Here is a 19,901-nt window from a genome sequence, read left to right as displayed (position 1 = left end):
TTCTTCTTCTTCTTCTTCTTCTTCTTCTTCTTCTTCTTCTTCTTCTTCTTCTTCTTCTTCTTCTTCTTCACCACCATCCTGGAGTACACTGTAAGTTCAAAATCAGCCTAAATTACATAGTGAGATCCTATCTCAATTTTTTTCTTTCTTTTCTTTTCTTTCTTTTTTTTTTTTAACCAAGAGATCAGATTCCATGGGCCTCTTGAGTGCTGGGATTATAGAAGTACATCACCTCACCCTGCTTTAAAAAGTAAATAAATTAGAGGCTGAAGGTATTGATCAGGGAAGAACATATGCTTAGTGTGGTAGAGGCCCTGGGTCCCATTTTCAGATTTAAAACAAAAAATTTATGAGTACCTCTTAGGTGCCAAGAGCTACTCTGGGCCCTTTTATACCTTGTCTGACTTAATGTTTAAAATGTTCTTGGCTGTTTTATGTTTATTTATAGATGTATGAAGAAACTAAGGCTTAGAGAGGTTGAGAATCTTTCCCAAATACACAGCCAATAATGGAAAAGTTGTTTGTCTGTTTGTTTTAAAGTCTTTTTCTCTCTAACTCTAAACCCTTATATATACCTTTTGCCTCTGAGGTCAGGGGACAGCCTGCATCTGAATATGAAATGAGTAGCATAAAAATAATTCCTGCCAGGCGTGGTGTGTGCCTGTAGCCCCTGCACTTAGAAAGGTGAGGCAGGAGGATCACTATGAATTCAAGAGCAGCCTGGGCTACATAGCGAGTTCAAGGCCAGCCTGCACTATGTAGCATGACCCTGTCTCAAAACAAACAAATAAACAAACAAGGAATTCCTGCAACAGGACTTCCAAAAAAGAAGGGCCAACTGTAGGCCCTTGACAGCTTCCTGGACTGGGATGTCAGCAGAGTAAATCACAGCCTGGGTAGACAGAAGAAGTAAATGTTCCATGGAAGGGCCTCTCACAAGCAAAACCCAGCAGAAATACTAAGCTGCATCTGAGGTGCAAGCAGGGCTGTGTGGCAAGCAGAGGGAGGGAAAGGGCCCAGGACCGAGCAGCTGTTTTCTGTAGGGTCACACGGAGCCAACAAAAGTCTACAACAAGGGGCCAGGGAGATGGCTCAGTAGAATAAGCGCTTGCCTGGCAAGCGCAAGGGCCTGAGTTCAATCCCTGGTTCCAAAAAATTCTACAGCAAGGAAGGAACTGGATGACAACTGCATGTCGGTCCAGTTAACCTGAGAGCACCTTTTACAATGATAAAAGGAGGAAGATCATGAGGCAGCGAAGCCAAACAGGCGTGAAACGCCAGCTCTCTACTCCTAGCCAGATTTCATCTCGGAATAAAGATAGCAGTATGCAAATACATGGTATCATAAATATATACCTCATGGGACCCAGGAAAGATCTAAGGCTTCCAAGAGTTTACTGGAAGAACCACAACAGAACAGTACCTCTGTTTATTGCTTTGTCAGGGTCAACACATCATCTTTGAAGTTCCTGAACAGGACAGTGGTTATCACTTAAATAAGCACGCAATCAACCCTGGGAGAAATGTAGTGCTGGTTCAGCATGTGGCAGACTTTAGCTGGGACTCTAAGTTGTAGAAGTGACCCTCATTAACCTTTGCTTGGGGTCTGCTCTTCTGTCCCTTAGGGGCTGCTCTCTCGCTTCCCTTTGTTCATCTGCTCTTTGCTTCCTGTGCCTGGGAGGAGTCAGGTGAGTGTGTGGTTGACGTTGCCACTGGATCTACAGTCTGGACCATGGCTTTTGTTGTGTGTGTGTGTGTGTGTGTGTGTGTGTGTGTGTGTGTGTAGGGTCTACACTGTAGGGCCTCTCTAGCTGACAGCAGTTCCAACAAGCAGTCATGGATAAGGTTCCTGAGAGTGTAGCTCATGACTTATTGCTCTTCTTGGGTTGAGGTTCTGAACTTCTTCCATGGCTTGTTTTCTTATACCAGAACTGGAAGACAGCTTAATTTGAGAAAGAAAAAAGGAAAGGGAGGGGAGGGGAGGGGAAGGGAGAGAAGGGGAGAGGAGAGGAGAGGAGAGGAGAGGAGAGGAGAGGAGAGGAGAGGAGAGGAGAGGAGAGGAGAGGAGAGGAGAGGAGAGGAAAGGAAAGGAAAGGAAAGGAAAGGAAAGGAAAGGAAAGGAAAGGAAAGGAAAGGAAAGACCAAATCGTTAGTTCCAGCTTCCTGCAGTCAGGCCCAGTACAGTAAGTCCCTGACTTATAAATGAGTTCTGTTCTGGGAGAACATGGTGGTAGTTTGGATTTGTTCCTAAGTCTTACACCGTACACCTGTGGAAGTTCACAACTTGAATGTTCGAATGTTGTGGCCTCACTGATTGTAAGGAATCAGGAAACCCTGATCCCGAGTCCTGACTACCACTCCCATGGCCTTGAGCAAGCCCCTTTGCTTATATGCCTGCAACCGAAGGGGATAGGGCAATTTAACGTTCCTTTCAGAGCTGATGATCCAGCCATGACAGGGAATTTCAAGAAGCTCCAGAAAGGGCTGGGAATATAGCTCAGCAGTACAGTACTTACTAGGCACTTGCGAGGCCCTGGTTTAAATTTTGTATGACAAAAATAGCAGAGGCCAAGCTTAGTAGCACATACTTGTTACCTCAGCATTTTGGGAGGCTGAGGCAGGACAATCATAAGTCTAAGCCTAAGCTAGGCAACTTAATAAGACCTTGTCTCAAAATAAGACATAAAAAAGAGCTGTGGGTATAGCTCAGTGAAAGAGTTGCAAGAAGGAAGATAATTTATTTTCACATTCTTTCTTATAAGTGACTGTAGTTGAGTACTGTATTCATTTCATTAAAGAAAGTTTTGACATTTGGGAGGTTGAGGCAGGAAGATTTCTTTGAGGCCAGGTTAGGCTATGTAGCGAATTCAAGGCCGGTCTGAACTGGATAGTGAGACCCTGTCCCAAAAAAACAAAAACAAAAAAAGGCTTGAGAGTTGTGGATATGCAGCCTTACCCACATTATGCTTTCTCTGGTAGACAGAGACACGTGTTGGGCTCTGTGCCCACCTGGCCTCGTTCCTGGGAAGAGGGGGCGGTCTGCTGGGTGCTGCTGGACTGGATGTCATGGTACATTCTTTACACACTAGCTATTTTTTTTTTCTTTCTTTTTTGATACCTGGAATCAAACTGAGGACCTTGTGCTTGCCAGGCAGGCACTTACGCCACTGCACAATGGCTTTACCATACAGAAAGTGTTCACACCAAAAGGTCAAGATCACCGACAAGGACAAGGATGACAGAGATGGGCAAACGGTCAGAAGGAAGCTTGGGGAGTTGGCCTTTGACAAAACCACCTGTGGCTGTGGTAAAGCAAGCAAAACACACCTAGAGCAGCAGCAATCATGACTCAGTTTCTCTGATTTTTCCAAATGGCAGGAGCCAGGGCAGCGGGACTGGAGGCAGGTGGAGGTAGGCAACGCTTCACAGAGCACATGCCACTGAGTGGGCCTTGCTTCGGGGTCCGCTCCGGGGGGTGCCCCATGCATCTCCCACTGGTTCTGTTACCTGACACAGTGTAAACATTGTCCTTCATTTTGGTCCCCTTCCTCTTTGGTACTGGAGATTCAACACAGGATCTTGTGCATGCTAATCAAACACTCTTCCACTGAGCCCCAGCCCCAGCTTTTCCTTTGTTATTTATTTGTTATTGATTGCTTGATTATTAAATCCAGGTTCTTCACACTGAGCTACATCCCTAGCTTTTTTTTTTTTTTTTTTTTGAGACAGGGTCTTTCTAAGTGGCTAAATTGCCTAGGCTTGGCTCAAATTCTAGACTTTCCTGCCTCAGCTTCTGAGAGTGCTGTCATTCCAAGCAAGCACCACCATATCTCACCCCTTTTATCATCATGATTATTATTATTATTATGTTTATGTTTATTTATTTATTTATTTGTGAGGCAGGGTCTTATTAAATTGCCTGATTTGGGGTCAAACTCTTGATCTCCTGGCCCAGCCTCCAGAATAACTGGGATTATAGGTGTGGTGCCGCCACTGCATCCTGCATCCTGTTTCATTTTGGTCTTGAGAAGTAAGCTAAGAAGCTACAAATCCAACAGAGGTTTGCAGCCACTTGAACAGTTCTCCTTTGTTAGAGGTCCACAGCTGAGGCTGAAATTAACAATGAGGAATTCACATTAGCAAAGAACAAAATATGGAAACCTGATTGCTCTCTTCCTATGGGACAGAATATTTCCCTCAACAGAGAGCGCTGGATTACCAGAGGAACTTTTTTAGGGTCCTGAAGCATTTATGATCAGATTCCTCTGTCGGGGTTAGTCTAGTGCACTGACTAAGGATGTGAAAGTCTCTGCTGGTAGCTTTTTTTTTTTAAAAAATATTTATTTATTTACTTATTTATTTAGTGTGTGGCCAGCTCAGCCCACCAGGGGGTGGGCGGGCCAGCATGTGGTGCTGGGGGATTGAACCGAGGTCTCTGTGCTTTGCTTGAGCTTAGCTTGATCTAAGTAGGTGCTTTAGACCACTGAGCCATCTCACCAGCCCTCTGCTGGTAGCTTTTACTTTAATCTGCTGAAGCCACTGGCCAGGGTCTAAGAGAGGATCAGAGCCAGTGTGTTGCTAATTGGACTCTAGGTTTTGAAAGATACTCATCTTTAGAGACCTAGTTGTCCAGATAGTCAGGATTCTAACCTTCCTGTTTCTTGGCTGGGTTGATCTGAGCTCCTGCAGGTCACCTCAGGGGTCAGCTTGCCTCCTGTGCCTGCACCTGCTGCCTGTGGAATGCTGGGCTCCAGGCCACCAATCTGTAGGCCTCCACTTGTGAGCTCTGTCAGCCTTTCCTGTTTCAGGAATCTGTTGAAAAGACTTCATGTGTTACCAGCATGGAAAAATGCACATCTGAGCTAAAACCAGGACAGCCCAATTGAACAAATTTATTTATTTATTTATTTATTATTTTATTTTATTTATTTTGTATTTAGGACAGGGTGTACAGGGTCCCACTGCATAGATTGGACTCAGTGATCCTCCTGTTCACAGGCTCCCAAGTGCTGGGATTACAGGTGTGCGCCATGCCCAGTCTCAATCGCTATCTCAGCACACCCCAGGGGTGAGGCCAGCACAGCAGGTCCGGGGGATCGAACTCCTGGCCCTGAGTCTGTCTAAGCAGGTGCTTTAATCTGCTGAGCTATTTGACTGGCCTGAACACATTTCAAAACTCCAAGGAACAAACTGAGCTAGAAGTTTCTTGTCCCACTGCCTCCCTAAGCCTTCTTTCTTCCCTACACCCAAGACTGAGAGGAAGGATTCAAATCTAATAAAATCCGTGGCTTCTACCCCTGTCTTCTGCAGATGTTTAGGAGAAACCCTGACGTCCGGAAAGCTGGGTTCTCTGAAGGGACCCTCCCAAGAGCTGTTATATCCACAGGAGGGAAGATAGTTACACAAAGGAGGTGTGGTATTCACAGGTAATTTCCCTAAACCCTGTGCACAACCCTCTCCAGACCATTTTTTCAAGTTAAAAGCATTTTTATGGCTCTCGTGAGAGTAGTCTCTTCTAGATTTTTCCTGTCCTTTGTGCTATCTTCTCCCTCAGGCATTCTCACCAGCCCAGGTCTCTGGAGAGGGAGCCAAGCAATGCCAAGGAAGAAGAGAGGAAGGCGGGACTGGTCCCCTTCAGACAAGGCTGCTTAGAGGCTTAGCTGCTGATCTCACCACTGCCCCAGGCCCTGGGTGGCGCTCCTTCCAAATCTGTAACCCTGTGTGATTACACTGTGGACTGTGGGGCTTTAACTCAAATCACAAAGAGCCTCTTTGATCTAAAAGTTTCTCTGAATTACCTCCACATCCCTTTCTCTTCTGCCTCTGGGCAGGACTTCTTTTAAAACCAGTGAGTTCACTTACATCTTCGCAGTAGCCATTGGGTGCTAGGCTATTCTCAGATAAGGAAGCAAAGATTCTAAGAGTTTTTTTTTTATTTTATTTTATTTTTATTTTTATTTTTATTTTTTTTATTTTTCAACAAATAATACACTGCATATATTCTTCTTAGTGGTTAATTGCTGTACAAGATGCCGACTTGTGATCCTATTTACAAACTCCATTAGAACAAATCATTCTATTCATTAACAGAATGTAACTATATATCTATCCCAACCACTTTGAATACACAGATACAAAATGGACATTCATCTGTAAGATTCTAAGAGTTTAATGCAAAGCTATACACAGCTGGTTAAGGGTCTCACTTTGTCCAACTCAAAATCCAATGATCTTTTTCTGCCTCAGTTTCCTCATTTGTAAAATAGAGGTGTTATTAGCACGTACTTCTAGGGTTCCTGAGAGGGGCAGATGCTTTATTTAATATATGCCAAATGTTTGAGGCACCCTCTGTCACAGGTGAGGCAGTCACAGGGCCCTCACAAAAGCCTATGCCCTCTTGCTGGGACTTTAGCCTCCAAGACTGTGAACTAAATAAACTCCTTTTCTTTCTAAAACACAAAACCCAGGGCCTTGCTCTACAAAGAGTGTCCAATAATCTTCCACTAATATTGTTGTGCTTCTTTACTATTTCAAGCCCTGAGCTCCTGACTCCTTTGTGGGAAGAGGAGCCCCCTTCCAGATTTGGAGAGTATTAGGGAAGAGGGGAATGAACCTCACTATTTCCCAGCAGGCTGAGGTGAGGGTGGAACAGATATTGAAAGCAACGGGACTGAGCTGCTTGCCTGAAACTTTCAGACGCAAATAAACTTATAAAGGGGAGGGACGAACACTTTGCAAAATGTTAAGGGCCAAAAGAAAAAGGACTCCTGAACTAAGCCATTATAAAGCAATATTCTACTCTGTGGCATGCTGAGGGCCTTCTATTTTGACATGGTGCTGGATGCTTCTGGCCTTTTAGTGTACCTTTACCAAGTAATTATAGTACAAGGCAGGGCCAGTATGTGAAGAAGGGAGGCGCCCCAGTTCCCTCCCAAAGGTATGTCTGAGAGCCTTCTAGAGGTTAGGGCCAGCAGCTACAGGCAAAGCTCTGAACTCAGGCAGGGAGCCTGCGGTCTGGGAAGTGCTGGCTAGGGCAGGGACCTGCTGGGTAGCTCAGCTCCTCTTTGACATCAGTCTCTGTAATTGACAAGGCGAGGTGTGGTGGTGCACACCTGTAATGCCAGCACTCTGCAGGGTGAGGTAAGAGAATTATTGGGAGTTCGAGGTCTGCGTGGGCAATCTAGTGACTAAAAATAAAAAATAAAAAAAGGCTGCGGATATAGTACCCATGAAGGCCCTGGGTTTAAGCATATATACATGAGACAGGAATTGGGTCCTGCCATCCTGGAAACTTCTGAGGAAACCAAGGCAACTGTGTGGGTAAGTTTGGTACCAAGTTTGGCTGCTGCTGAAAAGAGGCTGATAGAGGATGCATTATATAACCGGGAAAAAAGTAGACCCGGTAAAATAGCTTTCCAAACTTAATCAAGGAACTAATCACCTCAAGCTCTTGATGCTGTTGGAAGTCGTGTTCTAAGAGTTGCAACTTTTGCTCATCAGTCTGCCCTTGTGGGGATGGGGACAGGGCAAACCCACAAATGGAATAAAAGGTGGAGAACACAGATGTCTGTAATTAGGGCTTGCAATGGCGTCTGCCTGTGCAGACTTCCCAGTGTTTCGTGTGCTTTACCAAGGGAGTCCCAGGTCTGCCTTGCCTGACCCTGTTCCCCGTGAGGGCTCCTCATGCAGAGCACTGCAGGTCTTTCTAGTTTCCAAGGTCGGGGGAAAGAACGAATGTCTGCTTTCGCCTGAGTTGATGCTCTAACTTCAGTGCTACTTGAGCTGTCCAAGGTGGACATAAGCAGCAGGTATAGAGTTTGGAGCAACACGAAGACCTAAGGGACCAGAGATGGCCACATCCTCCCGGCCAGTCACCAGCCTTAACTGGTCTCACTGGGAAGATCAGAGGTCCTGACACCACGGAGCCCACCGCATCCGCTCCAACGCGGGAGGCCCGAGGAGCCTCCTCTCTCCCCTCTGTGCGGGGTTTCTGGAGGCTGACAGAAGCTGGGGTCAGGTAAGCAGTGAGGACGGGGTGAGAAACAAGGACGGGTGCGGACGCTGGGACAAAGAGGAGCGAGCTCTGGCCGAGCCTCGCAGGCCGCAGGAGGAGGCGGCTCTCTGCGTGGTAATCGGAGTCGCGGAGAGAGCGACAGGCGACGCTGCCTGTGTCCTGTCAACTCGGCGCAGCGCCCACAGGCCCCACCCCGGCCCCGAACCCCGGGCCGCGTCCCAGCCGCCAGTCCCGCAGCAGCCTCAACCCTAGGCACGCGCCGCAGGCCCCGCCCCTGCTCGCCGCTCATTGGCTGGATGAGGACGGACGCTCCCGACCCACCGCGTCATTGGCTGAGGTGGCCGCGGACCCCGCGCGAGTTGCCACTGACATCACACGGCCTGAGGCGGCGGCGCCCCCCGGCCCAGTCCCGCAGCCCCCTCGGCAGAGGCGCCGCAGCGGTGCCCGGCTGAGGATGGTGCGCAGAGCGCCGGGGGCTCCCAGCCGCCACAGCCGCAGCGCCGCAGCCCAGCCAGCCGCGGCGGATAGCCGACCCCCTCACGGGGCGCTGGGCAGGCGGCGGCGGTGAGGCGCGGAGGGGGCCGCGGCGGCCATGGGGGCCCTGACGAGCCGGCAGCACGCGGGCGTGGAGGAGGTGGACATCCCGTCCAATTCCGTGTACCGCTACCCGCCCAAGTCCGGTGAGGCCGGAGGAGGGGCGTGGGGAGGTGGGAACCGTGCATCGGGATGCGACGCGGTGGCTGCGGCGGCTCCAGAACGGGCTTCCCCGAGAGGGGGAGTGTCGTCAATAAGGCCGAGGTCCCCGTCACTGCTCCGGCGAGCGGGATGCGGTAGGGGCGGGCCGGGTCACAGGGGTCACCCTCCGCAGGGGACGCGAATGGCTCAGTGATAATCCGGCCTGCGACAGGGACGCGCGCCAGCGGATGCGCGATTTGGGGCGGTCGGCGCCGCGCACAGGAACCGACGGTCCCAGGGGAGACGGCCTCGGCTTCGGTGACGCACACCTGGGCCAGGTGCTGCCCCTGGGTTGTCGCATCCCGGACCCGGGAAGGTTAGAACGAGGTTTCCCGTGGAAAAGCTCCCATGGCCTGTTGGGGGAGGGAGGCCCAACCCGCATTTGCAAAGCTGGTCGTTTTCTAGAGACCGTCAGAAGAAAAAAACAAAAGTGTTTCCACAGAAACGTTTGGGAATCTGAGTCTGAGAGTCACTCGGATGTCCCTTTGCTAGAAAAGCCGCAAGTGTGGTTTTGGGCCTAGGTATAGGTATGAGGTGTGTACAGTGCAATGGAGCATTCTATTTGTTTTTAGACGCACACCTTAAGTTTTAAAAAGTGACGCTTGTGGCATCAGCACTGGACGTGCAGGACAGCAGCGGAGAATCCCAGCATCACCCACTCGAGTGGACACCAACCTAGCTTAGCTGCTGGCACAGGCCCAGTATCTGCTGTTTATTTTTTAACTTGGTCTTTTCAAGACTTCTGGGTACCCGTGGATACCATCTCCTCTCTGGCTTGGGATCTAATGGGGATTTGGGTGATCTCGGAGTGGCTGAGGTGTCAGAATTGGAGTGGAGCCATTCGCCTTTCGGTTGAATAAAGACATGCTAATGAGAAGAGCTGGTTTCTCAGCAGTGCGTCCAGTTTCTGCCAGGTGAAAGCAGGGGCCAGACAATGAACCTGCCTCCCTGCAGAGTGTCTGCCAGAGCTCTGTTTCGCACTGCCTTTGTGCCAAAGAATGAATCCTTCAGCGATGAGTATGAGCAAGAGCTGCTCTAGGATGGTTTGCAATAGAGCTGTGGATGGTGTTTTAGAAAGAGCGGGCCAACAATGACTAAATGAAACAGTGCTAAAGAAAACAGGCGTGTCGTTTGTTTATTTTTGAGGTACTAGGGATTGAGCCCCAGATTGATACCGAGTTAAATCCCCAGCCCTTTTCTAATTTTTTTAAAATTTTGCGACAGGGTCTTCCCAAATTGCACAATCTGGTCCTCAAATTGGGATCCTTCTGCCTCAGCCTCCACAGTGCTGAAATTATAAGTATTCCCGCTCCCAGCTGGTTTGGTTTAAAAGAATGAAAGCATGAGGTAAAAATTTTGTCCTCACTGCTGTTGTCCATTTATTTTGGGGAAGTACTTAAGAGGAATTATAAGGAATTGAATTCAGGACTTTGTGCTTGCTAGAGGGGTGCTATGCCACTGAGCTATATCCCCAGCTAGCATCTATATAGATTGATCCATTTGAAGAAGCCTGAAGAATTTTTTTTATAAAAATTACAGTACTTGGCAGGCAAAAGCTTCTCCTATGCTTTAAAAAACACTGCTAGCTCCCCTTCCTCTCCATATACCTCCCAGCCATATGTAAATGTTGCTTTCTTTGAAATTCTTCCAGAATTTTATTTTATTTTTTTGGGACAGTGCCTCACTATGTCGTTCAGGATAGCCTTAACTCACTATGTAGCTTAGGTAGCCTTGAATTTGCAGTGATCCTCAGGTCTCAGCCCCTGTAAGTGCTGGGATTCCAGGCGTGCACTCACACACCTGGCTTCTTCTTGTTCTTTCACCTTCAGAGATATGAGATATCTTTTTATATTCTCTATCTGAGAGATTTTTGTTCTTTTTAACATCTGTGTAATAGTCCTCAAACATGTGTGCCATTGTTTCTTTTTTTCTGTCCCTTAGTGATGAACTTCTCGAGTTTCTCAATATTTTATAACAACAAGCATGCAGCAATAAATAATGTTGCCCATATATTCTTAGGTGAATTTTAGCTTTGCTAATGAAGGCATGAATATCAACCAGTTAAGTAACAGAGAGTGTGAGGAAGTTAGTTTCTATATAGTATTTTTACTTTTAGTTAGCATGCAAACCAATTCTATGCTAACTACTCACATTTCATTGTGACTCAGAATTTTTATTTAGAAGTCAGAGGTGCTTTTAAAACTTATCTAAGATCTTTGCTTCTTTAAAAGCCCATGTTCATTTGTTTAGCAAAGGTGTGATTTTGCTGAGGTGGATGTTTTTATGCATACCTGCCCATTTTGTAACAGGAATATCCACATTGATAAACGCCATTAGGTCTGTATTTTTTTCCCAGGAAGAAATAGACACAGTATAAAGAGAGTTGAATTCACATAAATCAGTACCTCATAAATGTAGTTCTATTTTACTAACAGATTTGAGCAGATTGTAAAATGTAATAGTTTATTGTCTTAAGAGAGAGAGAGAGCTTGTATAAAATTCAGAATGGTAATCATAGTGCTGACCAGTTAACCTAGTTAAACCTTAATTTTTTATTTAAATTTTTTTTTTTTTTTTAATTTTAGGGAAGGGTCTACAGGGTGTTCCGGGTTTCATTACTAGATTGGACTAATAATGATCCGCCTGTTTACAGCCTCCCAAGAGCTTGGATTACAGGCACATGCCACCATGCCCAGTTTCTAAACCTTAATTTTTGCTTTCAACAGATTGGATGAAGGTCCCTCACTCTTATTATTGAGGATAATTCCTTTGCTTAAAATCATTTGATTATAGATGTTAATCACGTATGTATCATCATCCTTGAGATTTTATAATATTGGAATATACTTTTGTTTGTTAAATGAGTTGTCCCGTGACAAGAGCAGTTTTTTTAAAGCATAGGAGAAACTTTTGGCTGTCGAATACTGTAATCTTTATAAAAAATTCTTTAAGCTTCTTCAAATGAATCAATCTATATAGGTACTAGCTGGGAGTATAGCTCAGTGGCGTAGCGCCCCCTCCCCCACAAGCACAAAGTCCTGAGTTCGATTCTAAGTACTTCCCCAAAATAAAATAAAATAAAATAAAATAAAAGTGCTAAGTGATGGAACCCAGAGCCTTATTCGTGCTAAGCCTGTGCTCCACCACTGAGCTATACCTCCAGCTCATTAGTGTTAGGGTTTTGTTTTGTTTATATATTTATGGGAGAGAAGCTTCTGCCTGAGAGAGACAGAAGGGGTACTGAGTGGGTTACCTTTTTTTTTTTTTTTTTTTAACATTTATTTATTGTGTGTGTGTGTGTGTGTGTGTGCACGCGCGCGGCCAGCCCAGCCGGCCCAGGGGGCGGGACCGGCCGGCATGTGGTGCTGGGGGACCGAACCGCGGTCCCTGTGCCCTGCCAAGCCTGCTCCAAGTAGGTGCCCCAGACCACCGAGCCATCTCCCCAGCCCCCTGCCTCAATCTTCTGAGTGCTGAGATTACAGGTGTGCACCACCATGCCTGCTACTAGTATTAGTTTTTAATACTTAGAAGATAATTCTTCTAGTTTTGAAAAACTCCAGTATTGTTTTCTTTGTATTTTACTTGACTGAACTAGACTGATTAGTTTCAGTCCTTAATTTTGTTTTAGAGGCTTTGATTTCTTGTGTGACTGTGCTTTGTGTTATTTTTGTTCTTTGGCATTTATTTTCCTATTACTGATAATGTGCCTTATTGAGCACCTGCTATGTTCTGTGCATTGTGCTTGCACCAATGTGTAGGGTTTTTTTTTTTTCTGCCATCCATTCTTGTTTAGGTTCAAGACAAGGGAGTAAGCAAAATTGGCAGTCTCACCCTTCCATCCAAATCCCTAGGAACGAGAGTGTATGCTTTTAATGCTGGCAAACACAGGCTATTCATGATGCATCAAGACTATGAAGAATCCTGAGAGATGGAAAGTAGGCAAAATTGGATCAATAAGGTAAGCATTGTTCTGGATGCACCTGTAGAAGAATCACTGAAAAATGTGCTCCCAGCCTGTAGGGACAGAAGGGAACCAGAGTACATGACTAGGCTGGTGGTTGGGTCACCAGGAAGACCATACAGGCAGCAGGATTCCTCCCTTACTGCCTTAGATCCTTTGGGGCCAGGTAGTGGGGACAGATGGAGATTTTTCGATCATGGGGTCCCAGGAGCAAAGCATTGCCCAGGCAGCAAACAGAACCCAAGAGAAGGAATTCCATTTCTCCAAATCCTACTGGTTTTCTCTGCCAACATCAGGTACCTTTGTTTGCTATGCTGGGCAGGCTAAAGTAACCCCTGGAACATATGCCAGTGTATAGGTTCTTAGCCACATGTTCATGGTTTTAGTGTCTGTTGCAGGTAGCAGGGTGGATGACCCCAAATCAAGTTCGTAATTTGTGATGTGGGCCATGGAAGACAGTGCTAACAATTATAGTTGGTCTTGATGGCTGTAGCAATCAGGATTCTATGGAGTAGAACTAACAAGACATACATATGAGATTTATTTTAAGGAACTGGCACACATTATTGTGGGGGCTGGCAAGTCTGAAATCTCTATGACAGGCCAGCTTACTGGAAGGATTTCTGTGTTACACTTTTGAGGTAGAATTCCCTCCTCTCTTGGAAACCTCAGGGTTTTACTCTTAAGTCCTGTCACAGAGTCAATGAAACCTACCCACATTATCCAGGGTGATGTCCTTTATTTACTGAAAGTCAGCTGGTAGAGATGTTGATCATCTCATAAAATTCCTCATGCCACATCTAGACTAATATTTGGGGTAGACACAACCTGGCTAAGAGGATGTCAACAATGTAACAATTGTGGTAGCTTCCTATTTTATTTATTCTTGCTTACTAGGTGATAAGCTTGAGTTTCTAATTGCTGAAAGAGTGCTTGAACATGAAAAAACACAAATTGCACAGTTGTTAAATATCATTAATTAAAGATCACACTTCTGTTGGGCACACAGTGGTACATGCCTATAGTCTCAGCTTTTGGGGAGGCTTAGGCAGGAGAATTATAAATTTGAGCATTTGAACCCAGCTTAGGCAACTTTGTGAGACTTCATCTAAAAAATAAAAAGGTCTGGGATGGGGCATGATAGTGTATGCTGAAGTAGGAGAATCATGAGTTCAAGCCCATCCCATTCTAGGTAGCAAGACTCTCTCTCTCTCTCTCTCTCTCTCTCTCTCTTTATTTAGTACAGGGTCTTGCTATGCAGCTCCTGTGATCATTCCTAGTGATCCTGTTTCAGCATCCCCAACCTGGGATTATAGGTATGCGCCACCATGCCTGGTTTTGGGGCCAGCATGGCATGCAGTACCAAGCATCGAACCCGGGTCCTTGCGCTTGCCAGGCAGGTGCTTAGACTGCCAAGCTGTCTCTGGGAGGGGGAGTAACCAGGGATCGAACTCAGGACCTTGTGCTTGCCAGGCAAGTGCTTATGCCACTGAGCTATCACCCCATGACCGTGACTTGAAAAGCAAAACAAATACACAAATATACTTGGCAGCTGAGGATGTGACTCAATGGTAGAGGGCCCCTGAGTTCAATCCTCAGTATCCCCTCACCCCCAACAAAGATTGCACTCCTAAAATTTTAGTGCTGGTCATTTAGTGGCAGAGGTAGGATGCATACTTTGCAAAGATAAATGAGTATACAGAATTATAACCATACGGGATCTATCCTGGTCATGTAAGGTTGCTTTAATATCTGATGCCTAATTTGTGTTACTATACCATATTAATAGAACAAAAATCTGCTGTGTGTGAAATGCACGTGCCTGTACCACCACTTGAAAAACTGAGGCAAGAGAATCACTGCAAATTCAAGGCCACCCTGGGCTACATGAGTTCAAGATCAGCCTGAACTACATAGAGGCCTTGCCTCAAAAAGACAAAAACAACAAAATTGAACAACAAAAATAAAGCAGAAAACAAAAATTAGTTGACTGTTTCAATAGATGTAGACAAATTGACAGCATCTACTGCCTATCAGTGATAAAACTATTGGCAAACTGGAAGTAGAAGAGAACTTTTTCAACCTGATAAAGGTTATCTATGAAAAATCAATATCATACTTAATGGTGAAATACCGAATGCTTCCCTGCTAATATCAATAACAAGAAAGTGTGTTTGCTTTTGCTATTCGATATTGTAATTGGCAAAAGAACTTTTGTTAAAACATGCCATCTATTTTGGAATAAAGCCATTTTTATTAATATATGGCATGATTCTATCAAAGATTGAACACACAGATATGCATACACATACATACACACACACTAAAACAGGAATGTTGCAGAAACAAAACCAGTAACAAAATCAGTTGTATTTTCAATTATTTTTCTATGCTGGAAACCACACCCAGTTCCTTATGCATGTTGGGTAAGCAGCCCATCAGAGTTACATCCTTAGGCCTTATTGTATTTTTATGCACAATCTAAAAATGAAATTAACAAGTTCATATCTAATAGCATCAAAACAAATTTGTTTTTCTTTTTTTTTTTCTTTTTTTTTTACATTCTTCCTAGTGGTTAATTGCTGTACAAGATGCAGACATGATATCCCTGGAAGAGACAGCTTCCCGGGGACAACCCGATCGGGTTCCCTTACTGTCTCTCTTTTTTTTTTTTTGCAGAACCGGGGATTGAACTCAGGCCCTTGCGCTTGCCAGGGAAGCACTTATTCCACTGAGCCATCTCCCCAGCTCCCCCATGATATCCTATTTACAAACACCATTAGAACAAATCCCTCTACTCATTAAGAGAATGTAACTATATATCTATCCTAACCATTTTGAATACACAGATACAAAATGGACATTCATCTATATCCCCTTTTTTTGTTAAGTTCCATCATTTAAATATTATAGGTGTGTAAACTCAGTAAAATATTCTAAAAGAATTCAGTAGTCCATAATACTATTGGGTCTTCCGCTTCACTGGCAATATCAGAAATTGTTGACCTGAGTCCCCTACAGCTCAACATAACACCATGGCTTTACTTCTTATACTTCGTTTTTATACTTTTCTGCTGGATGGTTAAGACCAAGGTAAAGCAGGACTTATGCAACAGGAGTTGTAGCTTTTGGGTCTGATAAGGTCAGTGAAATCCCCTCAGGATTTATCCTGAGATCCTGTATCTCAGATTGTAGAATCTTTGTCAGTGTCAGCCATGTGGATGAGTCACGGCCATTGCTTGGCCAATGTGCTCTCTGTGAAAGCCTGAGAGAGTGTTTTCTCTCCATGTGACTGTCCTTAGGCACACTCTACATCATTGATCGCTTTCCTCTTTGGCCCCATAATCTCCTTGATCAGAAAATTTGGATTCTTTTTTTTTTTTTGCAGAACCAGGGATTGAACTCAGATCCTTGCGTTTGCCGGTCAAGCGCTTATCCTACTGAGCCATCTCCCCGGCCCCTTGATCAGAAAATTTGGGACACTACTGAGTTACATGACGTTACAGTACAAGTTCTCATAAGTCCTGAGTCTTAATTGACCTTGGAAGGCTAGGGTCAAAATGTTCACTTTCCTTGCAGCCCTCCTTTTTCTCTAATTTTGGTCTGTAAACTTAGGTTGTTAACCATCCAGAAGATCAAAACAAATTTCTTAGGAAAAATTTGACAAAGAAAGTATAAGGCTGATGTACTGAAAATTTCAAAATGTTGCTGAATTGATGGCTCAAATAAATTTTAGAAGATCTAAACCATTGCAGACATTTTATGTTCAGGGATTGGAAGACTCAATATTGTCAAGATGCCCATGTTCTGCATATTGATCCATACATTGAATGCCTTTCCTTCAAAATCCCAGCAGCTTTTTTAGTAGAAATTGACCATCCTAACATTTACATGGATATACAAAGGGTATAGAATCCCAGCATGCTGGGATGGCCTTGCCCCTGGGGCACGCTGAGACAGTGATTGAGACTGGGCGTGGTGTCATGCTCTTGTAATCCCAGTACTGGGGAGACTGAAAACAGGAGGGTCACTATGAGTCCAATCTGTGTAGAGAGACCCTGGAGACCTTGTACTAAATACATAAAGAAAAGACAGTATGATACCAACATAGCAAAAAACATCTAAAACAGCAGGAAAAAAAACCCAGCAGAATTTCGTGCCAGAAGTAAGTCCTTCCATTTATCAGTTGGCTTTGATAAAGTACCGAAACAATTCAGCAGACAAAGTGTGATCTCCTCAATAAACTGGTGGGGCAACTTGATATTAACAAGCAAAAATATACTCACACCCTACCTCACATCACCAAGAAATTAACTTAGAAGATCACAGAATGAAAGGACAACCCAGAGAATAATAGAAAATGTTTGCAAGTCATATATACAATACAAGATTTATACCTGGAACTTACAAAAACTTTACAACTCACTAGGCACAGTGGCCCACACCTGTAATCCCAGCACTCAGGGAGGCTGAAGCAATAAGATCACAAGTTCATGTCCAGCCTGGGCAATTTAGTGAGAACCTGTCTCAAATAAATAGTTGGGGATGTAGCTCAATGTAAGGGGTAAAATGAGTTAATTGCCCAGTACTGGAGAAAAAAGAGTGAGAATGAGAAGGAGGAGGCGGAGGGAGGGAGGGAGGGAGACAGACAGACAGACAGACAGACAGAGACAGAGAGACACATAGCGACAGAGAGAACTTTACAACTTCATAATAAAAAGACAACTGAATTTAAAATGAACAAGGAATTTGAATATTTTTCCAAAAAAGTATATAATGTATAATATACCCATGAAAAGATGCACAGTATTATTATTATTATTAGGGAAATATGAATCAAAACTCCAATTAGATAATACTTTATATCCCCTAGGATAACTCTAATAAGAAAAGTAATGATAATAGTAGTGAGGATACAAACACATGGAACTCCATACCTTCTTGGTACAGATGTAAAATCGTGTAACCATGTTAGAAATCAGTTTTGTGGGGCCAGGGAGAAAGCTTAGTGGAATAAGTGTTTGCCTGACAAATGCAAGATTCTGAGTTCGATCCCTGGTACCAACCAAAAAAAAAGAAATATTTTTTTAAAAATCAGTTTTGGGGCCAAGGAGATGGCTCAGTGGAATAAGCGCTTCGCTGGCAAGCTTAAGGGTCTGAGTTCAATCCCTGGTTCTGCCAAAAAAAAAAAAAAAAAAGAATCAGTTTTGTGGTTCCTCGAGTAGTTAGTTCCACTTTTAGGTTTATGTCCAGAGAACATGGAAGAAAAAAATACCTTTACACAAAACTTGTAATGAATGTGCATAATAGCATTACTCATAGTTGCGAAAAGGTGGGGACAACCTGAATGTCTTTATCAGCCAATGAATGGAACAAGTGATAAATAAAATATAGTAAATATACACAATAGAGTAATATTTGAGAATAAAAAGGAAAGTTTTAATTTTTTTTTATTTATTTGAGAGAGAGAGAGAGAGAGAGAGAGAGAGAGTGTGGTGTGTGTGTGTGGCCAGCTCAGCCCACCATGGGGCGGGGCTGGCTGGCATGTGGTGCTGGGGGATTGAACCGCGGTCCCTGATGCTTTGCCAAGCTAGTTCCAAGTAGGTGCTTTAGACCACTGAGCCATCTCTCCAGCCCAGGAAAGAAGTTTTGATGTGTGGTGTGGCATGGATGAGCCATGAAAGCACGATTTTAAGTGAAAGAAGCCAGACTGAAAAGGCCATATATTGTATAATCCCATTTGTATGAAGTGTCAGAAGAAGCAAATCTGTGGAGACAGAAAGTAGATCCCTTACTGCCAGGGGCTGGGGAAGGGAAAGATGTGGAATGACTGCTTATGGGTTTCTTTTAATGTAATGAGAATGTTCTAGAATTAGATATGATGGGTGGTTATATAGCTCTGTGACTATATAAAAACCATTGACTTATATACTTTCACCAGTTAAATTGTATGGTATGCAAATTATATCTCAATAAACATTTTAAAAACAAGAGTCATAGATCGAAATACAAGAGTTAAAACCATTATATCCCTAGAAAACATATATTGGATTGTGCTCTCCCTTAAATATGTTTGAGGCAAGAGTCCCATAGTATTGCCAAAGCTGGTCTTGGACTCTTGGATACAGGCAATTTTGTTGCCTCAGCCTCCCTAGTAACTGAGACTACCAGCACAAACCAGCATTCTCAGCTTCTAAAGAGTTCTTAAGACATGACACCAAAAGTACAATCTATACAAGTAAAAATAAAAATGATAAGTTGGATTTCTTTTAAAACATTAACATTTAGAAAGACATTAAGAAGATGAAAAGACAGTTCACTTTTTGAAAGAAAATATTTATAAGTCATATAAATAAAGGTCTTATATCCAGAATATCATGAGAACTCTTACAACTCAATATTAAAAAGACAAACAACTTAATTGAAAAATGGATAATACTTGGATCTCATGGTGCACACCTATAATCCCAGCACTCAGTGAGGCTGAGGCCAGAGGATTGCAAGTTCAAACCCAGCTGGGAAGTTTAGGGACTTAGCAAGACCCTGTTTCAAAATTTGAAAAATAAACAAAAAGAGTTAGAAATATAGCTTAGTGTGAAAACCCAGGATTCAATCCCTCGTATGGAGGGCGGGGATGGAGAGGAAGAGAGAGAGTTGAATAGCTGTCTTATCAAAAATACAAGAATGGGGGGCCGGGGAGATGGCTTAGTGGAATAAGTGCTTCCCTGGCAAGCGCAAGGACCTGAGTTCAATCCCCGGTTCCACCAAAAGAAAAAAAAAAAAAATACAAGAATGGCTAAACACATTGAAAGATGCCCATCATGACTAGTTACCAGGGAAATACAATTAATGGACTATCAGTGATCCCTCAAAGTGTAGTCTTGGGAATAATTCAGTGAGATACCTGCCCTCTGCATCCACTAGGATACCTAAGATGGAAAAGGTAGTATCAAGTGTTGAGGAGAATGCAGAGAAATTGGAACCTTTACAAACTACTGAGGAGAAATGTAAAATGGTAAGCCACTTGTTTATTATATTTATTTAATTATTTATATGTTTGTCTTTTTAATTTTTTTTTAAATATTTATTTATTTTTATTTATTACATTTATTTATTGTGTGTGTGTGTGTGGCCAGCTCAGCCCACCAGGGGGCGGGTCTGGCTGGCATGTGGTGCTAGGGATCGAACCGC

General features: G+C 44.0%; 1 protein-coding gene and 1 long non-coding RNA gene across 3 annotated transcripts in view; both read left to right on the top strand.

Moving 5' to 3' along the window:
- LOC111816475 overlaps positions 1–5,913 on the top strand; it is an 8,427-nt gene extending 2,514 nt beyond the window's left edge. Inside the window, exons 2-3 of the long non-coding RNA XR_002820864.1 lie at positions 5,311–5,426; positions 5,555–5,913. This is a non-coding gene — a long non-coding RNA (uncharacterized LOC111816475). The remainder of the gene's footprint in view (positions 1–5,310; positions 5,427–5,554) is intronic.
- A 2,490-nt stretch (positions 5,914–8,403) lies between these two features.
- Positions 8,404–19,901, top strand: part of Rnf157 (ring finger protein 157) — a 95,765-nt gene continuing 84,267 nt past the window's right edge. Inside the window, exon 1 of one of the 2 annotated variants that reach the window (XM_023713898.1) lies at positions 8,404–8,694. In XM_023713898.1, the coding sequence (XP_023569666.1) occupies positions 8,607–8,694 (88 nt within the window). In that variant the 5' untranslated portion in view covers positions 8,404–8,606. The remainder of the gene's footprint in view (positions 8,695–19,901) is intronic. The other variant, XM_004630126.2, reaches the window with a different exon arrangement.

Source organism: Octodon degus, unplaced genomic scaffold (assembly GCF_000260255.1).
Source record: "Octodon degus isolate 3935 unplaced genomic scaffold, OctDeg1.0 scaffold00033, whole genome shotgun sequence".
NCBI lineage: Eukaryota > Metazoa > Chordata > Mammalia > Rodentia > Octodontidae > Octodon > Octodon degus.
Note: the sequence above shows the minus strand (reverse complement) of the source record. Positions and strands in the feature narration are given on the sequence as shown.